Here is a 19,586-nt window from a genome sequence, read left to right as displayed (position 1 = left end):
TACTAATGACCAAGGGACCCCAACAGATGAGAGGATGACGAGGAGGCAACCCCGTCGGAATAGGAAGCAGGAGGATGAGGCAGAGGCAGGCAGGGCCAAGCGCCTGAGGCTGGAGGACATAGAGGAAACAGGGGATGAACACCACTGTGGTGATTAGCGAGCCGGAGGTGATCCGTGTGCCATTTGCCCATCCGACGGAAGAAGAGGAGGCTGAGATACCAATCGTGGAGGAAAGCCCGTTTGAAACAATTGAGGTCCTTGTGACCAAAAGGTTGTTGGAAGAGATGGTTCAGTTTGAGGACCCAAAGTTGCAGAAAGCATGTGATGGCCGCGCCGCGAATGGGAATGTCGGTGAAATCTAGAAAGAAGTTGTGCCTCTCGGACTTGAGGGATCTGGGAGTGGAGAAGAAGTTCATCTCCTACTTCAAAAGCATCGGGTTCGAGTGGCTTCTTAACCACATCGAAGAGGAGGTACCGGTAGCTCTGGCGAAGGAGTTCTTCACATCCTTTAAATTCAAACAATCTATAGATCTCGATGCAGACACAATCTCCTTCAGGATGTTCAATGAGGAGATGGAGATGAGTATCACGGAATGGTCGCTGAGAATGGGGCTGCTCACACCCGAGGAGGAGGAAGAAGGAACGTGGAACGAGAGAGAGATCGGCGCACCCAAGAATACAGCAGGCTTCGATGCTGAGGAGGCCTGGAGGATGATTGCCCACAAAAAGGTGGCCAAATTCAAGACAAGCACATCGAAGGGGGTACACATTACTGATCCAGTGCTCCGCCTGGCACAAGTGTACATTGGGTACAATCTCCTGGGTCAAGTAGGTGCAACTCTCACTACTCCAGAGCTGTATTTCATGTGGTGTATGCTGAACAATGTGAAGGTCCACCTCGGGTACTAGACTGCCTATGCATGCCAGAGAGTCAGAACTCACTCCGACCGCCATCTCTACACGTGCAACTTGCTGGGAGCGTACCTCCAGAGGAATGTGTCAATGAAGATAGCCGACTCAGTTGCTAACCTGCCAATGTGTAGCGCCCCAGGATACTTCGATCTCCCGTTCTTCTTCAACAAAGGGTTGACGATAATGAAGGATGACGTGCTGAGATTTTACGAAGTAGGGAAAGCTGATGGAGTGAAGATAAAGACCGAGAAGGCAGAAGAAGAAGGTGGTGACAGAGATGGCGAATGAAGGGTGGCAGACAAGAATGGAGGAGACGATGTTGAAGCTGGGCGCAAATACGGTGCAGCAACAGGAGATTTTGCTGAAGCTGCACTAGGAGGCGGTAACTCATAGGGGGATGATGGCTGCGCAAGTTGACAAGATGGCCCAGGCTGTGGAGACAAAGATGAGAATGGTCACCGTGGTTGACCAAAAGATCCTTCGGGCCCAGCAGTTGCGCATGCCCCCGAAGTTGCCCACAGAACTTAGCAACTGACCCCGGGAGTGACCCCAGAGAAGCCAGCCTCCAGCGTCCAGGGAATGCCGTCGGAAAGGAAGAAGAAGGACAGTGAGACCACCACCAGTGTACCAGTGAAGAAGGATAACCCTAGGCCAGGAGAACAGAAGGCCAAGAAAGATGATGAACCCAAACCAAGCCAGAAGAAAGAAGACGGTGCCCAAGAAGTCTGGTCCCACGGGGGACCTCAGAGCCAGAATTGACCCCCCCATAACCAAGGCAATTTTAAATTTTTATGGGCTTTTTTTTATGGTCTTTTTATGTTTTAGTTCTTTTTACAAAGCATGCCCGTTTATATGTGTCTGTGAATATTTGTGTTATCCTTATGTATATATGTGTTAGCTATCTTCTCCCACTTAGCCCGATGCTCGGTCTAAGTGTGAGAAGTTTGTTTTTATAAATAGCATGCTTTGTGTGTCTGTTAAATTGTCGTATCTTCTCCCACTTAGCCCTGATGCTCCACTCTAAGTGTGAGAAGTTTGTTTTTATATAAGCATGGTGAAGTGCCAACCCCTTCACTAACTTAGCTGTTTTCCACTTCACCGAAAATGCTTGGGGACAAGCATGGTGAAGTGGGAGGGGGGAGGGAGTTAGTGCAAGTTAGTGTCAAGCATGTGAGTCTGTTTGCTAGGTCTAGGAGTTAGTAGTAAGTCGTTTAGTAGGAAATTATGTGTTTATGCATAACTGGTAAATGGAAAGCAAAAGCCCCTTAGTGAGAGTAATTGAAGAGAGAATGCATGTCAACTTTGATGCCCTTTTCCTTAATAAATCAAAATCGGTTTGGATGAAGTAAGGACGATAGAATATGCCTCGACTGATCTAGTTGTGAAGCCCTCCATAAAAGTGAGTTATAAGCCTTAAACACTTCATACTAACACAAAATGAGAGGGCTGCCACTTGATGCTTAGGGAGAGAACTTAGAAGGAGAAAAGTTTTGGGTGATAGAAATAACCTCTCGGGCCTAGGGAAAGGGGTACTGGAGGTATAAGTCTGGACGAAGTCTAGGGTCTAAAAAGGAGGAATAAGCTGGACAAAGTCCAGAGAGTCTAAAAAAAAAAAAAAAAAAAAAAAAGGAGATAAGCTGGACGAAGTCCAGGGAGGTACAAGCTGGACAAAGTCCAGGAGGGAAGGAGAGAAAAAATTGTAATAAGAGTAAAGACAGAAAAACTCTCTGACCCGAGGCATCAATGGTATGGCAATATAAGAGCGACCCGAGGCATCAGCGGTATGGAAATATAAGAGCGAACGAATCCAACAGTTAGTGAAGTTAGAGGCTATCTTGACAAACTGACAAGTCGATTAGATAGAAGAAGGGAGGGGGAAGATTCGGAGACTGTAGGTTCTTGGATTGACCTTAATCTTGTGGGGATGGCTGCTAGAAAATGAACCAGTTTATGCATTTATGTGTCAATGTGTTTTAGTATGTATGTTTTCTTTGTCTAAGTCATGTCTAGTAGTTTGAGTCTTTTTCCTTTTAGTAGAGTTAAGGGGAAACCATGCATTGAAACTTTCCTTATTCCTTTTTCTTGTCCTTATACTTGAGGACAAGTATGGTTTAAGTGTGAGTAGTTTGATAAGGCTCGTTTCATGCATCAGTTTAGGGTTGAAATTCTGTGCATTTAGGGCGCTAATGTGCGTTTATGAGTTCAGGTGCGTAGTAAATCTGCTGGACCTAGGAAATGCTGTTACTTGACCTGGAAGATACAAAAGAGATGGAATTGAAGTGAAAATCAGAAGTCGTCGTTCGTACCTGGGAGAATCAAAAGTTGGCGACATGAACAAAGTGGAGCATGAGCAGATCATTTTAAAAGTCTTACTCAAGGGTAAGAGCGTCAAATCACCAGAGGAATACCCTAGGGATCAGAGCCTCGCATATATAAAGAGCTCAACCTTGAAGAACAAGACAACCACTTCTACTCGCACTTTAGCTTAAGCTCTCATTCCATTCCTTAGTTCTACACTTCAAATTTCTCATTTCGACTTGCTGCGCGCTTGGAGATGGAGGATTCTGGCCACCGTGGTTCTCATCATCGTTATTTTGCTGATGTGTAACACCGCCTTGTGAAGGCGAAGAAACAATATTTACTTGCTTTCGTTTAGTACTTGTTGGTTTTAAATTTCGCAACTCTAGTTTCTGACTTTGTTCTACTGGATTCGAACCTATTTCTCTTTGTTATGGAAGTGTATGTTGGCTTTTGTTAGATCTCGCTGAGTTGATCTTTATTTCTTGCTTTTTAGCGTTCGTTCTTGTCTATTGTTGGATGTTTGGAGCTGAAACCTGTTGATTTGTTGATGGAGGTTGGGGATTTGCGTATGAAGATGTCTGGAATTGTTGAATCGTGGCGTATTTGAGTTGGAGTTTCGCGTATCTGGTGTTTGCTGTTTACGTTGTGCATGATTATGACTATTTACTTTCTGTTTCTACATCCATTAGGTCCAGTGGCGTAGATCTGTTAGTTTAGGCTTTAATTTCTCGTTTTAAGTTTAGATCTAAGGTTTGCTCTATTTTCATGGTGTTTAATACTCTGTTTTACCTGCTATTCTCGTTTGATTCCCGAAGAAGATGAAGTTGTTGGTAGTTAGAACCAGATCTGCTTTATGTCAGTACTTTTCAGCATGTACTTTACTTTTCTGCATTGCTCTCCAGACCCTGTCGGTACGATCTGCTTTGTCCTTCTACTTTTCTGCATGCTTTTCCAGACCCTGGTAGTTTAAGGAAACTTGTCTTTACTTTTCGCTTTATGCTTGTCTGTCCAAATTAGGAAATTCTGTTTAGTTAAGTTTACTCCAGTTGTTTTAGAACTTTAAAATATCTCATTTCTCTGAGTCATGCATGTTCTGTACATTCTCAGTTCTTAGACCTAGTAGGTAGAGTAAAGTTTTTCTTATCTCTCAGACCCAGTAGTCTTAAGTTCTCGACAAATAAAATTGCGTGGAAGCAACCAACCCTTTTTCCCAAAATATCCTCAAATGCAGTTTCGTAACACCTTCGTCCTCATAGGATCAATCCTTTACTTCCCTGCGCTAAGTTGTAGTATAGTGGGTTGAGGTTTTTGAAGGAATAGAGTGCACCCAACGACTCCTTTCTGATAGTTTCATGATCTTCTAGCCTCTGAAGTCTAGTCGAATACTCTGGACCTGTTAGATCGAGTGACATCTCACATAACGCAAAACTACACATCTACTCTAGTCGCTTCAACGTGGCAGGGAGAGAGAGTGGCTGGCCTATTGCCATTGTGGATGCTCTTAGTGCCAGAGGAGCCCATGGTTCCCCCATCATTTTCAGTACTTACTATATTACATATATATTTTTTTCTCTATTCTTTTTATATTATTTACGTTTGTTTTCGTTTGTTTACTTTTGTTTTCAATATATTTTTGCACATATTAGTTTTAATAGGGGAAAATTATGTATTTTATTCTCAATTTTAACTTTTGTTGTTTCTATAACACACAACTACCAATGATAATGTGGGCCCCCAACGTTAAAGTTCTGACTTCGCCATTATGGAAAAAAAATTCAAATTTAGTGGTTACGTTATGCCACATAACAATCTGATTTGGTATGTGATAAGGCTAATTTCAAGCATCGGTTATGTGGTGAAAAACACTTTATTTTACTGGGTCTAACGCAATTTTTAAGCCAGGTGTGTGAAGGAATCGTTAGATCCAGGAAGAGCCGGAGCCAATGGACTAGCGAAGGAAAGCGAAGGAAAGTGAGCAGAGTTGAAGAGAAAAATGACTAGACGAAGGAAGTCCAAACTCGAGGGTAACAAAGACTATTCTCACCCTGCTGGACCCACTTCTACGCCTATAAAAAGAGGAGCATGCAGCACACGAAACATACATGATTTTCCTCTCAGCTCACACACTTACACACACTTGGGAAAAATGGGAATTCTGGGGTAGTTAGGGGTTTCATCTTCAGAGAAAGTTAGTGGTAACACCGTCCCCACGGAGGGCGAAGATACAATCAGTTTACATTCAGTTTTTGCACTTTTATTCCGTCGAACTTCAATGTTTTGGAAGTCGATTTGGTTGCTGGCTACTTACCGATTATCTATGCATTTAGTTTATGTCATGATGGTGTTTATCTTGTGTTGATTTACGTTGATTCTGTATTTTTGAGGTTTAATTTCAGAAGTTGAATGTTACTCTCTGTTTTGGATGTTTGTGTGCTTGATCTGGGAAATAGGTTGTGGATTTGTGTTGTTGTTGTTGATCGGCGTATCTGTAGCTATGGATATAAATTTGGACGGAGTTTGTTTCGGATGCTTGGATCCGGAGTGGATTTAGCATCCGAAGTGTGGATCTGAACAGGGGAAACCTAGTTGTGCATGGATCATGAATTTTCTGCTCTCTTTTCATTTTACTTCGCTTAGTAGTCGCAGATCTGCTTAGTTTTAATTTTTCTTCGTTTAATTGCTTTAAATTCAGTCTGCTTCGTTCGATTTACGTCCTATCTCTGTTTTTACTGAAATTTTTATGAAAATTGTTGGAGAAGATGATGTCGCTGTTAGTTAGTACTTTAGTTCGTTGTTTTTTCAGCTTTTCATCCGTACTTTACCTTTTCAGCAAATGGTCCCCACCGTCAGTTATTTCCCAGGTTTAGGTAATCTAGGGAATAGTTTTCTTAGATCTAGTAATTGCCTCGCCTTTTCCATTTATATGCATGATTTCTGTTCCTGCCTAGATCTAGCTGTTAGCTTAGCAGATTTCAACTCCAAGTTTAGTTTAATTTCCTCAACCCAAATTGCGTGGCAGCAGCCAACCCAAAAATAGTCCTCAATCCTTGAACATGTTTAATTGCGTATTCATCTCTGTGGGATCGATCCCTACTTCTATGTGCTAATTTTAGTATACATGGTTGATGGTTTTGAAGAGGTATTATGTGTGTCCGACGACCGAGATCTTCCAACGATCCGTGAGTTCCTAGACCCTGTGATCTAGTGGATTCGCTGGACCTGGGAAGCTTGATATTCCTTACTGAGCACACAGTCTAAACAAAAAGAGTCAGCTTCAAATGGCGCCGTTGCCATTTCTGATTTAGTAGGAATCAGTCCTGATCTCTGCATGCACCACATCCGTTTAGAAGAAGGTGTGAAGGCTCACCGAGACGCACAACGGAAACTGAACCCGATCATGCGAGAGGAAGTTCTGAAGGAGGTGTTGAAATTGCTCTCTCTAGGGATCATCTACTCCATTCCGGACAGTGAGTGGGTCAGTCCTGTCCATATGGTAATTGCCTCGCCGGAGGACAGTGAGTTGATGGATACAGTGGCTATTTCCAGATCTACGTTAACCCGGAGGACCAAGGTAAGACCACGTTCACGTGCCCTTTTGGTACGTATGCATACCAAAGAATGCCGTTTGGGTTGTGTAACGCACCTGGAACGTTCCAGCGGTGTATGATGAGTATTTTTTCGGATTTGCTTGAAGTATGCATTGAGATATTCATGGATGATTTTACCGTATACGGGAATTCGTTCGACACTTGTTTGGCCAGCCTTGACCTAGTGTTAAAAAGATGCTAGGAGAAGCACCTAGTTTTGAACTTCGAAAAATGCCACTTCATGGTGACTGAAGGTATTGACCTGGGTCACGTGGTTTCTGAAAGAGGAATACAGGTGGACAAGGCAAAGGTAGATGTGATATCAAAGTTACCTTACCCCACGAACCAAAAAGAAGTTAGAGGCTTCCTGGGTCACGCGAGATTTTATAGGAGGTTTATCAAGGATTTCGTGAAAATCGCGCAACCCCTCACTCATTTGTTGCACAAAGATGTGGAACTCGTCTTTGACGAAGGATGCAAGAAGGCATTTCAGTTGCTCAAAGACAGACTCGTGTCAGCACCAATAATCAGGGCACCAGACTGGAATCACCCCTTTGAGATAATGTGCGACACGAGTGAATCAAAGGAGGTGGCAAAATTTCTAAAGGCCAATATTTTCAACAGATACGGAGTTCCTCGAGCCATCGTCTCAGACCAAGGAACACATTTCTGTAATCGCACCATCGAGGCTCTGATGAAGAAATATGGTGTTCACCATAGGGTATCTACCCCGTACCACCCTCAGTCTAACGGCCAAGCAGAAATTTCTAATCGCGAGATCAAGGCAATATTGGAGAAGACAGTTAATCCATCAAGGAAAGATTGGAGTAAGAGGCTCGGTGATGCATTATGGGCCTACAGAACTGCTTTCAAGACTCCTATCGGAATGTCACCTTATAGGCTGGTGTTTGGCAAAATGTGCCACTTGCCCGTGGGTATAGAGCACAAGGCGTACTGGGCAGTCAAGGAGATGAGTATGAAGCCTTCGGCTTGTGAAGAAGAAAGGAAGTTGCAGTTACAAGAACTGGAGGAACTGAGGCTAAAGTCTTATGAGTCTGCTCTGTGGTATAAGGAAATGACAAAGTTATGGCATGACAAGAATCTCCGGGTCAAGGAATTCCATGTGGGACAGAAGGTGCTCATTTTCCAATCCCGGCTCAAGCTGATGCCAGGGAAGTTGAAGTCTAAGTGGATCGGTCCATATACCATTGTCGGCCTCCGCGCAAATGGAGCAGTAGAGATCCAGGGAAGTGCCTCTAACTCTGTCCCTTTTCTTGTTAATGGTCATAGAGTGAAAGTTTATAGGGATAATTCTGAGTTGTGTGTAGTGGAGGAAGGCCACTACGCGCACCCCCTATTATCACCTAGTCAGACAAGGAGGTATTCTCGATGAATTCCTGAGTCAGGTAATTGGTTGACATTTTAAATATATACACTGAACCAGGGGATCTCGGGAATACTCAAAAGGAGTGTGTAAATAATTTAATTGCGTTCTAAATATAGGAAAATCCAAAAAAAAATGTATATAAAATTTAAATCTTCCAAAAATATTTTCGATGCACAAGACTCCGTGGAAAAACCGTTGTCTTATATTCTATCCTTGACCTAGGAGTCTAGCGTCTTTAATTTCTTTTTAAGTGTAAAGTCATGGTCACGGAAATCAGTTAGGGAAGGAGAGTCTAGAGAAGGGACTTAAGGAGGGACGGAGATAATTTGAATTTCGAATCGGCCGATATTTATGGGAGGTGTACGGTTGCTTACATCACGCCTGCAACCGCACCATCTTTTCACCAGAAAGGGCTAACCTGCAGTTTCTCTCTCCAATAATCCTAATCGACGAACTGCAATTTCTCTCCCTTCTCTCTACTTTGTTTCTCTCTCAAGAAACACAAACCCTAACCAAATTCGACCAAGTTTTCCTTTTGATTTCAGATTTACAGCGATGGATCCAACTCAGGCCACCAGAAGTTTGCAGCCGGAGGTATACGACGCGGTTCTACTGGCAGAACTGACGCAAAAATTGGGAAGCGACGAGAAGGCGAAAGAAGTCTACGTTCTGTTCTCCGCCAGCCTGATGACATCCGCGGCGGTCATACCACCACCGACGATCCAGCGGATTCGACGGCACAACCCGCAGTTCCCCACGAAGGGAGACCTCGAGTTTCAACCAGGGTATCGGACTCTGGTTTTCATCAGACAGAAACCGCTCCAAGCACAAGTGCACTGGAGGCGGACAAGGAAGAGGCGACAAGTGAAATGGCGGCGGATGGTGAGCGAAATGACGGTGGAACGGAGATGGAGGCAGAGAGACAAGGCAGTGAAAACCCTTACTCTGAGGGTGAGAAAAAGGGGGAAACCCCTGTTTTGGTAGAGTTTGCTGAGGGGGAAACCCCTGTTTTAGAGTTGATGGCTGAGGGGGAAACCCCTATGGAGACTGGGGATGAAACCCCAAAAGATTTTAGGGGAGCGACCCCTGAACCCATAGTGGAGGGGGCGACCCCGAGTGATGTCAGGGGGGAAACCCCAGAAAAGCTTTGGGAAGAAACAAACCTAGATACTACTGGAGTACCAGAGCCCGTTGAGGAATGGCTAGATCTGATTGTGGACCTGGTGGATGACTAGGAAGAAGACGAACCCCGGGTGGACGAGAGAGCAGAGAGGAGAAGGGCCAGGAGGAGTCTGCTTGACGAAGTGGATGACTTGGTGTATTCCGAGAAGGAGGAGTTCGCTGACCGAGGGACAGAAGCTGAAGAGGCAGAGGATCGTCGCCTGGCCAAGGAGAGGGCAAGGAAAGGAAAGGCAGCTGCGACCCAGTCAAAACAGTCAAGGAAAGCTCCCTCCGTCGAGGAGGTTGAGGAGCCCCTTTCCCCAGTGACCGAAGTTCCCTCTACCGAGGAACAAGCTGAGCCTACTCCTGGGTCCAATTCTGAACTTGAAGAATCTGAAGAAGAGTTCATCCATGGGCGTCCGGAGGTGTGGCTGACTAAGGAACTGCTGGAGTCGATGAGGCATTTCGACGATCAGAAACGGGCCACAGTGTACAAAGAGAGATGCAGTGCTAGAAAGATGGCTAAGTCTGGTAAGCAGTACAGCTCTGAGGAACTTATAACGATTGCTTGTGATGAAGACTTCCGCGCATGTATCTACTCAATCGGATTTGAGTGGTTATTGAGGCACAGCCAGGAGAAGGTGCCCGTAGATTTAGCCCGAGAGTTTTTCTCAACGTTCCGACTAAAGAACACTTCTGACCTCGACGCGGACTCCATCATATTCAGGCTTTTTAACGAAGAACAGGAAATGAGCATCCGAAAGTGGTCTTTGAGGATGGGGTTGTTTACCTAGGCTGAGGATGATGAAGGCATATGGAATGAGAGGATGGTTGGTGTACCGAAGAACACGCTAGGGTTCAAAGTGCAAGCAGCTTGGGAACTGATCACCCACTCCAAGGCAGGGGCGTTTTTGCCCAAACGTTTATCAGCTACAACCTAATGGGAACTGCAAATTCAGCTCTGACAACTACCGACCTTTACTTCACTTGGTGCATGGCGAAAGGCATAAAGGTACATCTAGGCTACTGGCTGGCTCAAGCATGTCATCAAATGACAAGCAACTCTGCTCGACATATGTATACCTGCCATCTCCTAGGCGCCTACCTCCAGCGGAATATTGACATGAAGATAGCCAAAACCGCTCCCTTGGTCGTGATGTGCGAACCCCCTGAGACTTTCAGTGTTGAATACTTTTTCAACAAGGGGTTACTCCAAGCTCACGGGAAACAAACTTTCTTCTACGAGGTAGGAGACAAGGTGAAAGCGGAGACGGAGGCGGTGGAGGCTGTGCCAAGTGAAGAGGTCGAGGAGCTGAGGAAGGACGTACAAGGTATGTGGAAGGAAATGCAAGTGATGCGAAAGGAGATGGTGAGAGAGCTTGGAGGGATAAGGAAAGAATTGAGCGGGAATCGTGAAGAGGTGAAGACCCTGAGGGAAATATTGCGGACTTGGCGGTGAAGTCAGCCAAGCAAAACGAGCGGATGACGGAGGCTGTGGAGCTAATAATGAAGATGTTAAAATGGTTGGAAAAGACACTCCCCTTGACCCAGTCGAAGGTGCTTCCTGGGTCCAGCAGCGAGGTCAAGCATCCAGGCCAGGGCAGTCCCTCCGTTCAGCGACCACCGCACCCGCTCAAGCAAGTGGTTACCCCATCCGCGTCCAAGCCAGTGTTAATCCCATCCAAGTCAAAGTCCCTAATGTTAAAGAAACCAGTGTCTGATCAACCAGAGCAAGAGAAGGAAGAAGAGGAGCCGGAGCTGCCAGCGAAAAAGAAAGTGAAGATGACCCGACCCGGGATCCCACCCCAATCTGGCTCTCGAGGGAGCCAGACCCAGAAGTGAATCACCCCCATGACCAAGTAACTTTTAGTTTCTACATTCCGTTATATCTGTTTTTTTTTATGTCTTTGTTATTATCTGTGTCTCTGTGAATATTTGCTATATGTGTTTACCTTCTCCCACTTAGCCCAATACTTGGTCTAAGTGTGAGAAGTTTATGTTTTCTGTTTATTGTGTCTTCTCCCACTTAGCCCGATGCTGGGTCTAAGTGTGAGAAGTTTTATATGATTATTATTTGTTTGTTGTGTGTTGAATTGACTACCCTGTTTCCCCCCTTCACGACGATGGCTTGGGGACAAGCTAGAAGAATCGGTCCTAACATCCCTGGTGAGGAATGAGTGATCGAGTGAATCCAACAATTGGGGAAGTAAAGGGCTATCTTGACGAACTGACAGATTGATTAGGTAGAAGAAGGGAAGGGGCCAATTTGGAGAAGTGCAGCCTGTTGGATTGACCTTGATCTTGTGGGGACGGTTGCCTAAAAGTTGAAGCTAGCTCATGCATATGTGTCTATGTGTTTTCATTTATTTTAAGTGTTTGTTATTTGTGCGTCAGTTAGGTCTAGGTCTAGGAGTCTGTGTTAAGTTAGAGTCTAAAGAGTCGGTCAGGGGATAACCGTGCTTTGAAATTCGCCTTATTCTTTTTCTTGTCTTTATACTTGAGGACAAGTATGGTTTAAGTGTGAGCAGTTTGATAAGACTAATTTCATGCATCGGTTATGTGGTGAAAAACACTTTATTTTACTGGGTCTAACGCAATTTTTAAGCCAGGTGTGTGAAGGAATCGCTAGATCCAGGAAGAGCCGGAGGCAATGGACTAGCGAAGGAAAGTGAGCAGAGTTGAAGAGAAAAATGGCTAGACGAAGGAAGTCCAAAGTCGAGGGTAACGAAGACTATTCACACCCCACTGGACCCACTTCTACGCCTATAAAAAGAGGAGCATGCAGCACACGAAATATACATGATTTTGCTCTCAGCTCACACACTTACACACACTTGGGAAAAATGAGAATTCTGGGGTAGTTAAGGGTTCATCTTCGGAGAAAGTTAGTTGTAACACCGTCCTCACGGAGGGCGAAGATACAATCAGTTTACATTCAGTTTTTGCACTTTTATTCCGTCGAACTTCAACGTTTTGGAAGTCGATTTGGTTGCTGGCTACTTACCGATTATCTATGCATTTAGATTATGTCATGATGGTGTTTATCTTGTGTTGATTTACGCTGATTCTGTGTTTTTGAGGTTTAATTTCAGAAGTTGAATGTTATTCTCTGTTTTGGATGTTTCTGTGCTTGATCTGGGAAATAGGTTGTGGATCTGTGTTGTTGTTGTTAATCGGTGGTTGATCGGCGAATCTGTAGCTATGGACATAAATTTGGACGGAGTTTGTTTCGGATGCTTGGATCCGGAGTGGATTTAGCATCCGAAGTGTGGATCTGAACAGGGGAAACCGAGTTGTGCATGGATCATGAATTTTCTGCTCTCTTTTCATTTTACTTCGTCTAGTAGTCGCAGATCTGCTTAGTTTTAATTGTTCTTCATTTAATTGCTTTAAATCCAGTCTGCTTCGTTTCGATTTACGTCCTATCTCTGTTTTTACTGAAAGTTTTATGCAAATTGTTGGAGAAGATGATGTCGCTGTTAGTTAGTACTTTAGTTCGTTGTTTTTCAGCTTTTCATCCGTATTTTACCTTTTCAGCAAATGGTCCCCACCGTCAGTTTATTTCCCAGGTCTAGGTAATTTAGGGAATAGTTTTCTTAGATCTAGTAATTGCCTCGCTTTTTCCAGTTATATGCATGATTTCTGTTTCTGCCTAGATCTAGTTGTTAGCGTAGCAGATTTCAACTCCAAGTTTAGTTTAATTTCCTCAACCCAAATTGCGTGGCAGCAGCCAACCCAACCCAAAATAAAATTTTTAAAGATTTAGTGGTCTACAAATTGTCATGTGTAATTTTGTTTTATCATTATTTAAATTAAAAAAGACAAGAAGAATTAAAAAATTTAGGGTTTTGGTCAAACTGTCAATATAGTGCCTAAAAAATAATCAATATGATGCATTAAGTATGTCAACACAATTTTGAAATATATGCGTTTTGGTTCTCGTTGGAATCCTTATAAAATTTTCTTTAATTTGATATATGTTGAGTGAAAAAATAATTTAAATTGAGATAGTTATATGCATTTAAAGTTTTGAGATATTTTTCAAAAGTTAGTTATAATTATTTTGTTGTTAATGGACATAAATACACTAATTGACATTTTTGATCCACTGTATTGATACTCGAAATTGAATGATCATGCCCTTTAATTCAAAGACCTAATGTCTATCATTTAGTTGCAGTTAGCAATTCAAGCGTGAGTTAGCAATATAACGCACCCAAACAAAATATATACTCCAATATGATTAGTATAGTGAACTATAAATGAAACTAGTAATAAACTTACTCTCTCCGTCCATAAAATAATATTCACATTTGTCATTTTGGTCCGTCCGTAAAATAATATCCGCATTTATTTTTTTACTTTTGTTAAATGGACTTCAACTTCCCATAACTTGTTACACTCACATCTATACATCTATACAATATATAAAAGGAGAGTTTTGGGAGAGTTTACAAAATTGCCATTTAATTTAAAATATTATATTAAATTAAAAATGTATAATTAAGGAGCGACTAAAAACGTGTAAACTATGAAAGCCTAAGTGGAGTGAGTCGGAGGTTTTACAATGAAGGTGTAAACGCGGGAATCAAAATTAAGTTATTGAGATCATTTATCATATTTTAAAAAAGAAACTGTAAACTAAAATTAGTGGGGCAGTTGCAAATGAAGATATTTTAAAATGCATTTGTATAATACTCCCTCCGTCCCACTTTAGGAGTTCCGGTTTACTACTTTTGGGTGTCCCACTTTAGGAGTCCCGGTTGGAATATTCCATAATTGGTAATAGGCCCCACATTCCACTCACCTTTTTCCACACACATTTTATTATAAAACTAATATATAAAAGTAGGACTCACATTCCACTATCTTTTTTCACCAACTTTCCTTTATATTTTTTAAAACTCGTGCCGAACTCAACCGGGACTCCTAAAGTGGGACGGAGGGAGTATATAAATACATGATCGTGTATGTGTGGGAGTTACAAAAATGATCGTGTATAATTAAAGGGTGATTAAGTGGAGCATCTAAAATTTGCAATTACATCAAGGATGACGTGCATAATATTTTAGCATATAAATATGTCATTTAAATGATAGATATCCACACATACCTACTTACCTTGTAGAACTCAAGTATACCATTTTTTGCTCTTACCATAGGAGGAAAGCTTGACGTCGTAGAACCATTCCACACCATGATGCTCAGTGAGCTCGAGGCTTCCTCAATTTCTTTGGTTGGCTAATTTTGTTCTTTTTAATTATATTTTCGTTCCTTTTCATTTTATTAATTATTTTTTTCTTTTCTTAACATTTTCTTAATTTTATTTTTTGTTTTTTTTTCATTCATTTTTATATATCAATTTTGACACAACATCGTATTTGTTTTTTATATGACTTATTGGTAATTTTTTCATTTTAGTTATATTTTTCATTTCTTTTCATCCATTTGTATCCTTTACTATGTTTTTTCAGATTGATGTTACCACCATTTTCTTTCTTTTTGTTTTTAATAATTATAAAAAAATTTCGACAATAATGATTAGATTTTTAGTCCATCAATGTTACTTTATAGTTGATCCAAGTTAAAAAACTTATGTTGAAATTATAATTGGCTAATTTTTTTTATACATATCTATAAGTAGGTTGAGTCAATATGTATAGCTACTTTCGCCTAACAATTTGTATAGTTTTCAATAAAATTAAAAACAAATTAAATTAATTAACAGATAATTAAACTCATTGTTAAAAAATTTATGTTGAAATTATATTTGGCTAATTTTTTCTATACATATCTATAAGTAGGTTAGGTAATATGAAAGGATGATTTTATTGGTAAATTTAATGTATATTTAATTTGTTTTTAATTGTATTGAAAATTATACAAATTGTTAGGCGAAAGTAGTTATACATATTGATTATTGATTTTGTGCATTGAAAATTGATTTTGTTCCTTATTTTATTGCGGTTGTAGGTGAGGCGGCTTTAAAGATGACAAACGAGTTATTTCACCTATGAGTTCTGTTGAAGAGTGACGAATTGTGAAGAATTGAAAGTTTTAGTTTATAATGATGAGGTTAATTTTAATTTTAAAGTTAATGTAGTGTATAAAGAAGTTTTAAAAATGATGAGTAATTATCCATTGTGTTTAATTATTTATTGTGATAGATTTTTATCTTCCCACTCCATGATATAATGTTTAAACATTATATTATGTGATTTGTTTCAAATTTATTATGCTTCAATGTTGATTAGTATAGATTTTTTATTCTCATATAATTAAAATTGTTACTCATATTGTCCATTGTTAATATTGATTCCAATTTTATTTAATTAATTTAAAATAAAAAATTAATATTTTAAATATATATTAATCTGTGCATAGCATAGGCATGGTACTAGTTCTATTAAAAAACCAATATATAAAGTGAGATCCACGTTCCACAGACTTTTTCAATCCATTTTTCTTCCGCACCGAGTCAAGAAGGGACTTTAAATCGTGGACGGTGGGAGTATTTACTTGATAGAAAAAGCCTTCAAATAGTTTCAAAGCACTGTACTCAGCATGATGGCAAGCTTCTCAACTATCTCTGCTCTCACTAGAAGGTAAATTTCTTTCTCATCCTTAGATTCCTTATTTTAGCTCAATGTTTGATCCTCTCTATTTATAGAAAGATCTATGTTTGTGTGACAGAGATAGTACTCCATCTATTCATTTCTCCAACCACTAACTTAAAATGAACTATAGGCTAGAAGGGAAAGTGGCTCTGGTGACCGGAGGATCCACCGGAATCGGAGAATGCACGGCGAAATTCTTCTCCAACCACGGCGCCAAAGTCGCAATCGCCGACGTCCAAGACGAATTAGGCCAATCCGTCGTCAAACGAATCGGCACCGCAAACTCAACCTACATCCACTGCGACGTAACCAACGAGGACCACATCCGTAACGCCGTTGACCAGACGGTCAACGCCTACGGCAAGCTCGACATCATGGTGAACAACGCGGGCGTCGCGGACCCCCCGAAGGCACGGATCGCGGACAACGAGAAGGCGGACTTCGAGCGCGTGCTGGCCGTGAACGTGAAGGGCGTCTTCCTAGGCACGAAGCACGCCGCCAGGGTGATGATCCCCACCCGCAGCGGCGCCATCATCTCGATGGCGAGCCTGTCGTCGAAGATCGGGGGCGCCGGAACGCACGCGTACACGGCGTCGAAGCACGCGGTGCTGGGGCTGACTAGGAATGCGGCGGTGGAGTTGGGGCAGTTTGGTATAAGGGTGAATTGCTTGTCGCCGTATGGGCTTGCGACGGATTTGACGAAGAAGTATTTGGCGCCGGATGATGAGGCGCTTGAGGAAGCAATGCGTGCTATGGCGAATCTCAAATTTGCGACTCTTAAAGTGGCTGATGTTGCGAATGCGGCTGTTTTTCTTGCTAGTGATGAGGCTCAATATGTGAGCGGCCAAAATTTGTGCATAGATGGGGGATTTGGTATTGTTAATTCTGCTCTTCGAATTTTCGATTATCCCCAATCTTAATTGTTTCTTCAACTTTTTGTAAATTTTACTTCTTTTCTTGATTAAACACATGATTTCTTCTTGAATCGATGTTTAATTTTAAGAGACAATTTTTATGAAATTTAATAAAGAGTGATGAAAAAATTGAGTAGAATGTGATTATGGATTTTTGTAATATACTAATTAACTAATACGAGTGAAAATTGTGGATAACTTACTAAAATTATGGATTTTTGTAATATTTAATTGCAATATTACATGTTCAATTTGAATATGATCGTTTAGCTAAGTCATTTATTTCTTGCGTATTTCAACGTATAAAGCAGATTTTCACAAACAAGTGATAACTTACCTTACTCTGTACAACTACTATTTCTAATACGAACGACAATTAATTATGTAGTACGTAGCATAATAGGTGCCAAACCCACAACAAAATTGAAATAGGAGTACCAAAAAGCTGGAAAAACCAACACAAATGGAAAAGCAGGAAAATACTAACTAAAAATGAAAGGATTTTGATCTTAATTAAAAATGTTAAAAGACAAAAACACATGCAAACTCAGGAAAGGCATGAGATGATAAGAACCATTCCTAGCATGTCTAAAATATTTTCACTTTCATGGACCATATTTATTACTAACTTAGATCCAAATATACAACTAAAGGTCATGTGGTTCGGTAGACCAACCTCATAGTCCATATGTCATATGGTCTAGGTCGGGTGCGGCTATTATGTGTTGACAGTGTGTTTCACGGGCTAGAATTGTTAGAGAATGTGATAAGCCAAGAGTTGGTAAGAGAGAGATTGCAGCTTGAGTTAAAGTTAGCATACATTAGATTAAATTGTCTTTCAGTTACAAAATATGTAAGGATGATAAAGCCTTTCTAGATGCTCATATTTATAGTATATATATTATAATCTCATCACTTCTATCATGCATCGAAATACACTTTTCTCATTACTACAATTCAGCAATTCCTTTTTCTTTTCAGCCATGAGTTTCATACTTTTCTTTCATGGTATCAGAGCAGGATCTTGATCCTGTCTCTTTCACCTATATTATCTTTCTTTCATCTCTTTTAGAATGATGGACCAAAATGAGTCAAATGCCATAGCTCCTTCTGGGGAATTTCTATCACAAATACCACCCATTTCTATTAAACTAAGCGAAGGAAATTTCTTGATGTGGAAGCAGCAAATTGAAGCGACTGTGTGGGGGTATGGGCTAGAGTCATACCTGACTGGAGAAGAACCAGCACCACCTAAGATCGTGATCGATGGGGACAAGTCGATGTCAAACCCAGAATATATAACTTGGAGACGCCAAGATCAAAGGCTCTCTGGGTGGATCTTATCCTCGCTCTCAGAGAGCACGCTTGTGTTTGTGGTTGGGCTGAAATCCGCAAAGGATATCTGGGAAGCCTCGAAACAAGTTTCGCAAGCCAATCGAAAGCAAAAATGATGCAATTTAAGATACAAATCCAGACTCTCAGGAAGGATTCCCTATCAATGAGAGAATATCTTTCCAAAATGAAAACATGTTGTGATCAGCTTGGATCAGCCGGGTGCAGGATTTCGGATGAGGATCAGATTCCCCATATTCTTGGAGGTCTAGGCCCAGACTAAAATCCCATAATGGTGTCAATCTTCTCCAGGATAGAGCCGTGGACTGTTCAAGAAGTGTGCGCTCTCTTGCACAGTTTTGAATCACGACTAGAAGCAACTGCTGCCAGCGAAGGAAGTTCAGAGGGATCACAACCCAATCTCAACATGGTTCATCACTCTTCTGTTTGATAAATGATTTTTCTCCTCAACAAAATAGAAGAGGTTTTACTGGTGCTCATAGAGGAAGCTCAAGACCTCCCAGAGGAGGCCGAGGTAGTCGGGGCTATGGAAAGCTGATATGCCAATTGTGTGAAAAACCGGGGCATGTTGCTAGAAAATGCTGGCACAGGTTTGAGCAAAGTTTTGCTCACCAAAATCAAAATCCTCCTTATATTCAGCAGAAGAGAATACAACAAACTCATCAACCTGCAGCTCACCTTGCACAGGCCAGGCCCCAATCTTTCACTCCTACACCTTCTGTGGCTGCACAATTGAGTATAGCTATGAAGGGGTGCTTCGACCTCATGGTACCCTGACTCTGGGGCAATGAATCACATTTCAAATGACCCGAATAACCTTAATATTAGCTCAGAGTACACTGGAGGTAAGAAACTCCAACTTGGTGATGGATTTGGTGTTAATATTGCTCACATTGGTCAAGGTGTCATTGAGTCAAATTCTTCTTTTCCCAGCAAGAAACTCCTTCTCAAAAATTTGCTTTATGTTCCTGAAATTACTAAAAATCTTCTTAGTGTCTCTCAGTTTGCCTCTGACAATGGTGTTTATTTTGAATTTCACCCCACTTTTTGTCTTGTGAGAAATTAGGGAACCAGGGAAATTGTGCTCAAGGGCACTCTTGACAAAGGCCTCTACCGTTTTCTTGTTAAGCACTCCTCAGAAAATCCTCATCAAACTCAGTCGGTTTCCTCTTTCAATAAAGCTAGAGATCATCCTTCTGTGAACTCTACAAGTTTTCAACCTACTTCTCAGGCTTCCACTCATAAAGTTTTAGATTCCACTCTTTCCTTGTGGCATAAAAGGCTTGGTCATCCCACTTTAGATATTTTTAAAAATATTCTAAATGGTTGTAATATCCATTTTCAATCAATGGAA

General features: G+C 41.4%; 1 protein-coding gene and 1 non-coding gene across 2 annotated transcripts; both read left to right on the top strand.

Annotated features, from left to right (window-relative positions):
* The first annotated feature begins 15,818 nt into the window (after positions 1–15,818).
* On the top strand, positions 15,819–17,012 carry LOC125185189 (secoisolariciresinol dehydrogenase-like). Its single transcript, XM_048081688.1, has 2 exons — positions 15,819–15,953; positions 16,096–17,012. Exons 1-2 carry the CDS (start codon positions 15,913–15,915, stop codon positions 16,883–16,885), a joined length of 831 nt encoding a protein of 276 aa, XP_047937645.1. The 5' UTR covers positions 15,819–15,912; the 3' UTR covers positions 16,886–17,012.
* Positions 17,013–18,439: 1,427 nt separating this feature from the next.
* Positions 18,440–18,576, top strand: LOC125185776. The gene has a single exon (XR_007170274.1). It is a non-coding gene; the product is annotated as a small nucleolar RNA Z247 (small nucleolar RNA).
* The last annotated feature ends 1,010 nt before the right edge of the window (positions 18,577–19,586 follow it).

This window comes from Salvia hispanica, chromosome 4 (genome assembly GCF_023119035.1).
Source record: "Salvia hispanica cultivar TCC Black 2014 chromosome 4, UniMelb_Shisp_WGS_1.0, whole genome shotgun sequence".
NCBI classification, from domain to species: domain Eukaryota; kingdom Viridiplantae; phylum Streptophyta; class Magnoliopsida; order Lamiales; family Lamiaceae; genus Salvia; species Salvia hispanica.
Note: the sequence above shows the minus strand (reverse complement) of the source record. Positions and strands in the feature narration are given on the sequence as shown.